This window comes from Marmota monax, unplaced genomic scaffold (assembly GCF_021218885.2).
Source record: "Marmota monax isolate L192 unplaced genomic scaffold, Marmota_monax_Labrador192_F-V1.1 WCK01_AAM20220418_F8-fsc00133, whole genome shotgun sequence".
Classification (NCBI taxonomy): Eukaryota; Metazoa; Chordata; class Mammalia; order Rodentia; family Sciuridae; genus Marmota; species Marmota monax.
In genome coordinates this window covers 154,244-164,854 of record NW_026694821.1, presented here as the reverse complement: position 1 = coordinate 164,854, position 10,611 = coordinate 154,244, and the positions used below count along the sequence as shown (strand labels likewise).

General features: G+C 53.2%; 1 protein-coding gene across 1 annotated transcript; it reads left to right on the top strand.

Moving 5' to 3' along the window:
- The first annotated feature begins 508 nt into the window (after positions 1–508).
- Hoxa9 (homeobox A9) lies at positions 509–7,523 on the top strand. Its single transcript, XM_046426021.2, has 2 exons — positions 509–5,044; positions 6,151–7,523. The coding sequence occupies exons 1-2, from the start codon at positions 4,462–4,464 to the stop codon at positions 6,387–6,389; spliced, it is 822 nt and encodes a 273-aa protein (XP_046281977.1). The 5' UTR covers positions 509–4,461; the 3' UTR covers positions 6,390–7,523.
- The last annotated feature ends 3,088 nt before the right edge of the window (positions 7,524–10,611 follow it).

Here is a 10,611-nt window from a genome sequence, read left to right as displayed (position 1 = left end):
GGTTCTCGAAGCTGCAAGATTTGGGAAACCAGCGCGCGCTCTGCTCTTTCCCAGCTCTCTTCTCGCCTTCTCCCCTCCTTCCTTTTTCCTTTCTCCTTTGCTTTCCCTCGCTCCCTCCCGCTGTCCCTCCCTCCCCCAAGCTTACCTTTTTGGGGACCGGTGGCTTCTCCCTCCGTGACGGGTTTGTGGCAGCCCGAGGCATTCGGTGGCAGCGGTGGGCGCAGGTTGCCAAGGGACTGGTCCAGGCATGATCTCAGGGTTCTCTCCTTGGCGGCGGCGGTGGCGGCAGCGGCGGTGGCGGCGGCGGCGGCGGGCGAGGGAGCCCCGCGCGGGCAGCACCAGAACTGGTCGGTGATTTAGGTAGTTTCCTGTTGTTGGGATCCACCTTTCTCTCGACAGCACGACACTGCCTTCATTACTTCAGTTGAAATCGTCTCCAGGTACCTGTACGCGCGGGGGCCGGGCCGGGCCGGGCGGGGCATCAAGGCCCCAGTAGTGCCAGGCCTGCGGTGGCAACCTCGGCTTTCTCAGCGCAGGAGCCTCTCTTCTTCCTTAGCGCTGTGCCAGCCAGCAGGCCTCATCACTCCCCTAACAACACCTGGCCCAGAGCAGGTACCATCAGGTTAGTTGCTCCTTCGCGGATGCCGGGGGCGTGGTAAGAATTCTGGGCCCCGGGCCATTCAAGGTCAGGGGCGCTAGCTTCAATCCTGAGCTGCTCCTACTGCAGGCCCGCGCCTGGCCTGGGACCCCGCCATTCCCTTGCAAGGCTTGAACACACACACACTCCTATCTGGGATGTGAGCTCCGGAAAGATCCCTTTGCCAGTGGGAGAGCCAGAGAGCCAGGCCGAGATAGGAGGGATAAGGGTGGACAAGGGCTGGTATCCTGGCCTTGTCACTTAACCCTTCCCTCTGAAAAGGCTCCCTCTGCTCCCAGGAGCCACCTCTTTTTTCTTCCTTCTTCCTTTGCTCCTTCTTCTTTTATCCTTTTATTTTCTTTGCTCCTTTCCCCCTCTTCCCTTCTCTTTATTTTTCTTTCATCTTCTGTTTCTTTATCTGATTCTCAGTCTTGCTGCCTACTCTCCTTTTAAAATCCTGGAGAAGAAAAGGGCTGGTTTGAGAGAAAGCCAGAGGTCTTATTTTTCTCTGGGCGCTTAAGTAAAGGTCGGAGTCTGAAGAGGAAGGGTTTGCGTGGGACCGCTGTCCAGGACGTGGGTTTGGCCTGATGTGCCTCTGTGCAGACAAGGCCTCGGTTATGATCACGACCGGCTGGCGGCGGCCTTGCGTTCCTTCTCCCTGTCGCTAACTGGCTGTCTGGGAGACCGGATTAGGGGGCACCCGCGGTGTCTTTGTGTGCCCACATCCAGGGCAAGGAGGCGTTCACCACCCTCACCCGGAACACGGGCTGAGGCCCAGCCAGACGTAGTGGAGCCAGACCACAAGGCTCCATCGGCTCCATCGGGAAGTTCCTTGCTGGCTCTGCCGGGCCTGCAGGTCCCATCTCACTCAGGCTTTGACTGTGATGGGGGAGCTCGTTAGGGCAGAGCTTGACTGTTTGCTTGCCAGGGGCAGGCACCAGGTTCAGAATATATTCGATCTGGCCGCTTTGTACAACTGGGTGCTGGGCTCTTTCCAGCACCAGTAGGTTCAAATAGGTGAAAGGAATCCTAAATTCTAGAGTCATCGAGATACAAACTTAAATCCTTGTCTTAAGCTAGGGGCTATGGATGAAAACCAGCTTTGACCATTCTCCCCACCGAAAACTGAAAATAATCCATTCCCCTTTCCTCCAAAACACTCACATAGCCTTCAGACTCAATGCCCACAGAGCTGTACTTCCCTTCCCAGCTCAGCTGAGGCCCAGGGATTGTTTTCATTGCTCCGCTGGCCAACCTGTTATCTGAAAGACCGGCACACCCGGTTCCCTTCAACTTCTCTCTGGTATTTTCCGGACCAGTGTATTGGATTTATTTCAGAGGTTTATTTCAAGGTTTTTGGAAAATTCTCAGCCAGGAAGGGGCAGTTTGTAATCACACCCATTTATTGTTTCTTTATGGACATGCAATCCTTTAATAAAAGCAGAAGCAAAAGTATGAATTTTCTGTTTCCAAGCCTCTGGGCTCAAGAGGGCCAATATTTGGTTTTGTGAACCCCCCCCCCCCTTTTAGGCACCAGTATCAGCTGCTTAACACTCAATGCTTGGTGATTATTTAGTAATTCGACTATTGTGGGATAAGGCTATTTAAAGCAACAGCTTTGTATTTATTTAAAAAATACTAGTAATATATCGTGTCTTCTCTGGGTACAAATGGAAAGGACAACCAAGCATGCTCTTCCATTTACAAACAATTACAAAAAGGGAAGTTTTCCTCCAGAGTTAAAATTTTAAATGGAAAATCTGAGTCCCTGTGGACTGTGGGACATTTAGGACACCTTGGGCTGTGATAGGGGTGGGGATGACGCATAGGAATTTACAAGGAAAGGAAAATATTAGGGGGGAGGGGGTTGTAGCGGCCGGGACAGGCCACTTCGCTAGTTCATTGTGTAGGCCACCTTTCTCAGCGAAGCGCGGAGCAGAGGAAGGGGCACACGTTTGGGATCTGCGTGGCTTCCCAGCTTCCCTCCCCAGTATATACTAACAATTGAGGGTCTCAGCCTCTAAGGATAGGGATATGTTTTCATGATGTGTTTTTTTTTTTTTTTTTTTGGGGGGGGGAGTACTCGAACTTTTGGTGAGAATGAAAGCCAAAAGTTAGAAATAAATGCCTGAGGTCGCCAGCCTTGCTGCCAGCGAAGTGGACTAATGAGAAACACACTTCCAAGCATAGTGTTCACACGTGAATTTAATTACCCCATTTTAGGAGTCGCTACTTTCTGTTTGGAATTGTGATGGGTTTTCCTTTTACCTTTTCTTCCAAAAAAAAACAATAGAGGCTGCGGCCTTTTCATTTGCTTTCACCCCCCAAGACTCCAAAGGGTGAGAAATAATCTCCCCAATTTGATCAGGTCAAAGGATGAGATTAAAGTCAATGCCCTGTGCCCGATGCCCCGTTTTAATTTCTAGTCCTGGACTTGAGCTGCGGCCGCCTTGCTTTGGGCCTTGTAACTCTGTAAAGTTACTCGGTTCCGTCGGTAACCGAGGTTGGGCACCGGGTGATGGCCAGAAGGGAGAGAAGAAAGGATCCCTGAAGGGCATTCATACTGGGTGCAGGACCTTTTATTCCAGTGCGGGCTTCCCAGTCCCTGGAGCCTTGGAATCTCTTAGGCGGGACTGCCTTTTAGCAAGCCGAACTCCCCTTCTATTGATGCTGTCTGGCGGTTTTTCACCATCTTTCAGACCTCAGTTTAGGGCCTTGGCGAATAGAGCATAGGACCAGGTCGCTAGCGGCCTCCAGCCAGATGAAGAGGTGCAGAATGCGCTGGGCGAAGGAGTGTGCAGCAGGGTCCTGGGTCAGGGGCCTAGCGCTGCACAACCAGACTACTCTCAAAAGCTTCACCTTGTGGCAGTTGGCCGCTCCCTCACTGCCAGCTCCTGGATGAAACAAGTACGAACTTGGGGGGCTGTCCGGGTGCTAGACTTTCTTTTACCGCAGGCTGGGATGTGGGTGGCAGACCAGATGGTTCCCCCCTAGACAGTCAGTCCCTGCTGGGCGAGCTCTGGCAGGGGCCAGTGTCTACTCTACTTGGGACCCATACTGCGTTGGATTTGACTTTTCGCGTCCGGCCAGGGGAAGACTCCCGAGGACCGCAGGGATTATTTACAGGGAGCTCGCCAACCAAACACAACAGTCTAATTTAACCTTTCCAAGTCCTCGTAAATTTTTACAGCTGGGAGCCACGGCGAGGCAAACGAATCTGTTGGTCGTTCCCGAGTTCCCAACCAGTCTGTGTGGCTTCTGAAACAATAACTCCTTATGAAATATCATAAATATAGATTTAAATACAGTAGAGCGAGAATGCGATTTGGCTGCTTTTTTATGGCTTCAATTATTGTCTAATTTTATGTGAGGGGTTCCTCTGGCCGTAGTCGCATGCGGGACCCGCGCCTTCCTGATGGCGTGATTAATTGTGATATAAAATAGTCCGCTTAAGAAGTGTGTGTGTTGGGAGGGGGCAGGGGAGAGAACAGAGGCAAGGCCAGATTTGATCTTTTAATCTTCGTTGGCCACAATTAAAACAAACCCGATCGTGGAGCGGCGTGATCCCTTTGCATAAAAACATATGGCTTTTGCTATAAAAATTATGACTGCAAAACACCGAGCCATTAATAGCGTGCGGAGTGATTTACGCGTTATTGTTCTGCCGGGTGGACACGTGACGCGCGCGGCCAATGGGGGCGCGGGCGCCGGCAACTTATTAGGTGACTGTACTTCCCCCCTGGTGCCACCAAGTTGTTACATGAAATCTGCAGTTTCATAATTTCCGTGGGTCAGGCCCGGCCGACCAGGCGCGGGACACGGCAATGGCCACCACCGGGGCTCTGGGCAACTACTATGTGGACTCGTTCCTGTTGGGCACTGACGCGGCCGACGAGCTGAGTGCTGGCCGCTACGCGCCAGGGGCCCTGGGCCAGCCCCCACGGCAGGCGGCGGCACTGGCCGAGCACCCAGACTTCAGCCCGTGCAGCTTCCAGTCCAAGGCGGCGGTTTTCGGCGCCTCGTGGAACCCGGTGCACGCGGCGGGCGCCAACGCGGTGCCTGCTGCAGTGTATCACCACCACCATCACCACCACCCCTACGTGCACACCCAGGCGCCCGTGGCAGCGGCGGCGCCGGACGGCAGGTACATGCGCTCCTGGCTGGAGCCCACGCCCGGTGCGCTCTCCTTCGCGGGCTTGCCCTCCAGTCGGCCTTATGGCATTAAACCTGAACCGCTGTCGGCCAGAAGGGGTGACTGTCCCACGCTTGACACTCACACTTTGTCCCTGACTGACTATACTTGTGGTTCTCCTCCAGTTGATAGAGAAAAACAATCCAGCGAAGGCGCCTTCTCGGAAAACAATGCTGAGAATGAGAGCGGCGGAGACAAGCCCCCCATCGATCCCAGTAAGTGTCTTCTCCTCCAAATCAGCCGCCGCCTCCACGCCGGCCCCCCGGATCTGCTGGCCCGTCAGCTTTCTTTGAGCCTGCCTTCGTCCTTGCTGGGAACCTCCCCGAGCTGGGACCGGGAACCAGAAGTTGGTGTTTGGGACACCTCAGACGGGGCCCCAAGTCCACAGAACTGTGACGAGCAGGCCTGCAGGGCTGGGGAAAGGGGAGGAGGCTGCTGCAGCGAGAGGGGGCGGGGCGGGCGCTACAAGCCGAGCCAAGACCCGCCGCCCCTCTACTAGGCTGCCCAGGCCCAGGACTGAGCTACTTTGGGCCGTTCTTCGAAAGCAGCGCAGCGGAGAGAGTCTTTTGTGCAGCTAGCTTGTTCGCGAGCGGCGGCAGCAGCAGCAGCCGGGCAACCCGACCCCGGGACTCAGGGGGACACGGTCGATTCCATCCACTTCTTGCCTTCAGCCGGTGGCGGCGTAAATCCTGCCTAGGATGAGGCTGCGGGAGATCGGGCCGCAAGGGTCCCCTTTCCAGATTATTCAAATAAGCTGGAGACGTGATTAAAGGCGTTGGGGCGCCCTGCCGGCCAGCCTAGCTTTCACGGCTTTCCAGGAAGGTCAAATAAGAAGTGGGAAGAGTGGAGGGAAAGCTGGGGAAGGAAAGACAGAGTCAGAGAGAGTCAGAGAGAGTCAGGGAGAGAGAGAGAGAGAGAGAGAGAGAGAGAGAGAGAGAGAGAGAGAGAGAGAGAGAGAGAAGCATTCTTAAATCTTGCCACACAAACACAGCGTCTCGTTTCCCTCTGCGTGGCCCAAAAGGAGATCTGTTTCTAAATTTCACTCTCTTAGAATGTGCAAAGAATGGGAAAAAGAGGCAGGGACAGAAGGATAGAGGAGAAAGGAGGGCGGTGGAGGGGAGGGGGAGCCTAGGTTTTACTGCGGGCAATTGTAAGTGACCGTCCGTGCGTCTGTCTGCCAGGGTTCCATTGTGTCCGAAGCTGGGCTGCCTTCCCTAATCAATTCAGCAGCGTCCTGCATATCGACCAGACACCCAGGAGGCTCCCTCGTACCCAGCGAGGGTGCTTCTCCTTCTAAACCCAGTGTCTCTCTCCTCCGCAGATAACCCGGCTGCCAACTGGCTTCACGCACGCTCCACGCGGAAGAAGCGCTGCCCTTATACCAAACACCAGACGCTGGAACTGGAGAAAGAGTTTCTGTTCAACATGTACCTCACCAGGGACCGCAGGTACGAGGTGGCCCGACTGCTGAACCTCACCGAGAGGCAGGTCAAGATCTGGTTCCAGAACCGCAGAATGAAAATGAAGAAAATCAACAAGGACAGAGCAAAAGACGAATGATGCCATTTGGGTTATTTAGAAAAGAGATGCGCTAGAGAAAAAAAGACAGGACTGCTTGTCCCCTTGTCCCTGTTCTCCCCCAACCCCAGCCTCCACCACCCTGCACAAAGCGGCTCTAAAACCCCAGGCCTCATCTCCCCCCTGGCAAACCCTGCTCAGGCTGGCTCCTAGGCCTGCAGCTTTGATGGAGGAGGTATTGTAAGCTTTCCATTTTCTATAAGACAAAGGGGGGGGGTGCATTAGCGCTGATGGCTGTGTGTGCTAGCTTGTATATATTTAAAAAAATCTACCTGTTCCTGACTTAAAACAAAAGGAAAAACTACCTTTTTATAATGCACAACTGTTGACGCGGGCTGTATAGTTTTTAGTCTGTGTAGTTAATTTAATTTGCTCTTTGTGTGGCAGATCGCTCTGCCTAGATACTTGAACACTGTGTTTTATTGTGGTAATTATGTTTTGTGACTCAAACTTCTGTGCTGGGTGATGCACCCGTTGTGATTGTGGAAGCTAGAATTCAATTTGAACTCAGGTTGTTTATGAGGGGGAAAAACAATTGCATAGAGTATAGCTCTGTAGTGGAATACGTCTTCTGTATAACTAGGCTGTTAACCTATGATTGTAAACTAGCTGTAAGGATTTCCCAGTGAAATAAAAATTTTAAAATGGGGGGAGGTTCTTCAGGATGCATAGATTGATGGTTTCTCTACTTAAGAAATGCAGGCATTTTAGTCTCTACATATGCTTTATAGTCTTATCTTGTTCATGTACATATAATCTATATATTAAAGAAAAAGTTCATAATCAGACAAGCTTGAATATTGTTTTTGCACCAGAGGAACAGTGAGGAAATTCGGAGCTATACATATGTGCAGAAGGTTACTACCTATGGTTTATGCTTCATTTTAATTGGGGGAAAATGCTTATTGTAATGGAATTAATTTTATTGATAATAAATTATACACCACAAAACCGCCATTGGGCTACTGAACATTTGTATTCTTGAATAATTTGGGTTTTCCATCGGGCTGAACATACACTGTATATTTTGCAATAGTTACCTCAAGGCCTACTGACCAAATTATTGTGTTGAGATATTTAACTTTTTGCCAAATAAAATATATCAATTCTTTTCTATTTTTTTTTTTTTTTTTTTTTTGCGGGTCTGCTTTTTGCACCTTCTCCGCCGTCGGGAAGTCTGGGCAGAGTCTCTGATTGGAGGCCAGACTAGGGGTGTCGGGGAGGGAGATCCCTAATTTTGCGTCTAGCCTGCGTTGGAAGCTGAGACCTGCCAGTCACGGCGGGGCCTAAGCTTTCCCAACGTAGCCAACTGCCAGGCGGCACAAGCAGCGGAGGAAGACTGACTAGAAAAACACGAGGCCTGGACTCACGACCTTGTGTCTATTCACTGGACCGCAGGGAACCTCGGACGAGATGGGCTGGGGCCTGGGTATCTCTGACCAGTACTGGTCAGTACCGGTGGAAAGACCACTTGTTCATCCTGGTGCCCCAACAAATTTCCCAAACTCGGGTCCACAGCCGCCTGCGGCCTTTCCTAGCAAGGTGGGAGGAGTGAGAAGCGCAGGACCCACAGGGCCCGCCTCCTGAGGAGGCTCTGAGGAGGGAATCGCAAACCTCACCCGCCATCGTGGCTGCCCGCTCACGCAGCTGGGGACTTGCACGGGATTCAAGGCCTGCGCTCTCTCCCCACTACGTCCTGGAAGCCAGGCCCGGGAGAATCTGCATCCTGCCCCACAACCCCCTCCCGAGAGCACAAGTCCTGGCAGAGGCAGGGCCCAGGCAACCGAGGAGCCCCGAAGCGCCATAAAAGAAAATGAGGGCTGTTACCGTTTATGGGGTGTAAAGGGCTGCGGAGGGAATGGCCACAACTTCGGAGGCCCGAGCGCTTTCCAGATGTGGCCGGAGGGTTCATCCTCGCTCCCCTCTTTTCTTCTCTCGCCCTGCCCCCCACCCTCCGTGACTCCTGCAAAGTTGACCGTGTTCGGAAGCGTGAAAGAGGAACCAGGCGCGAGTGGATGGAGTGTCCCCTCACCCCCACCCCCACCCCCATCCCGCCGCCAAGTTGGGACGCACTCTGTTGTTGTAGACAGAAGGAACTTCAAAGAATGGGCAGTGAGGGTGCGCCATAAAGACCGGGTCTGCGAACTGTCTGGAATTCGGTCCTTAATGAGTTTACAACTGTCCAGCCCCAATTAGGATATTCCACCAAAGCCCTTTCATTTGTTTGCTCTGTCTGCCGCCGATAAAGCGGTTGCGGAAACAGCTCTCTTTTATGGGCATTACCCGCTCCGCGGCGTAGATTCCAGGCCCCACGCGCCACCCCTCCCCCCGCCCGGGACTGGGTCCTCGCCCCGCCCTTGGGAGTGAGGCATTTTGTGGACCGCAGCCGCGGTTACCGAAGTTCAGGCTGGCCCGGGCTTCGGGGGCTGCAGTGCCAAGGTAAGGCCAGGAGATGGCAGTGTGGCTCCACCAAAGAGGTGCTTGAGCCGCCATCTCCGGCCACCGCGACCCTGGGAAGCTCCTAAGATGTCGACTTGACGCGAGCCTTTCTAGAATGGGAGCCCCAGATTTAAGTGGACAACAGTCATATATTATTGGTGCTACTCATGCCAGGCTGGAAGCCTTCCTGGGAAGCATGCATGCGGTGGGTGCTTGCCTGACCCTCACCGCCCGCGCCTCCTAGGCCCCATCCCAAGGGCACAGCGCTTTGGGGCTGCAGCTCCAGGCGCGGGTAGACTCCAGGGGTCACCGCCCTCAACCCAGCACAGGCTTCGGGGCAGCGAGACGCGCGGGGAACCTGGCTCATCGGCAGATGGACACAAGGACCAACGTCTACAGCCCTCGGACCTGATGAACCCACAGAGGGAAAGCAGAGGGCGCACACCGTGACCACGGGTTCCCTGGCGGCCTCGGAGGCACCGGAAACCTGCGCGGTGGTTCAGGGCCGGGTTCAGGACCCAGAAAGCCAGCACCGGAGAGAGCCAAGACCCCGGGACTCGGCCGGTTTGAATACGTGACAATAAAATTAGGCGGGTGAAAATTGGGCGTGAAGCCATCATTGGTGAATGTCTAGAGTAGATTAGCCGGGAGTTGCTTGGGAAGAGGAATCTTTTGGAACTGACCAGGAACTATTTGGTTGTTCTAAAATAAATGTGATGTTTAAAATAACAATTATAATATTATCCAAGCTCCAGAATTGGCGCGCGCGCACGTCGTGGAAACATCCTTTACTTTGGCTGCGGTATTTCCTTGACTTTAGGTGCAGAGATTACTCTGGCGACCCTGCTGAGCAGGCCAAAAGGAAGGGACCCCAATCCATGCTCAGTCTATCCCTATGCTAGGTGGGGAACATGCTTCGAAGCCTCTGCAAAGGCCACCCATAGCCCGTACTGGAGGATCAGCCACGGGTGTAGAATGGTTTCGGAGGGAAAACACAAAAGCAAACCGAATCCTTCGAAGCACCCCGGAGCCTTGTGAACACGCCGCGCGGTGCATTTATTTGGGATTGTAATAGTCTCTGCCAAGCCCACAAAATGTTTACAACCTGCATCTCCTCGCTGAACATGCTGTAAAACTGGGAGCTAGGTTTGGGCTGACATCTCTCCTGGGGGTTTGCCTCACTCGCTTTTTCTCTTTCTCCTTTTTTCCTATCTATATATACATGTTAGTATTAGAGGTTACATCTTCATTATATTTCTGTATAAAATGCATACTATTTCACAACATCCGATTGTAAGAAGGGTTTTATAAAGCTTCCCCAGAGTGACCCGTGGCCGTATATTGTGTATTCAAAACTGCAGATAGAAAGCTTGATTTCTGTAACTACAAATAAATGAAGTCACAAATAGGTTGCACCGCTCCTCTCCACTGATCACAAAGGAACCAGGTAAGTGCAGGCCTCCCAGAATCTCTGAGGCCAGCTCCGGCAGAGCCTCCTTGCCCTTGGCCAGCTGGCGGCTGGGAGGCTGTTTGCTCTCTCGGCTGCCTAAGAGCTGCATCCCGCAACCGCTCTTCGCCCAGACCAGATTCTGCACCAGACGGAGCTCATTTGCCCGGGTCGGGAATGGGTCTTTCCCTGTGCCCTGGCCAGGGACCTCTCACTGGATGGGGAACGGAGGCGAGAGGCGTGGGTAGAAACATTTAGAGAAGGAAATCGCTTCCTGACTCTCCTGACTCTCAGGGCCATTCGCTTGGGACAGCTGGG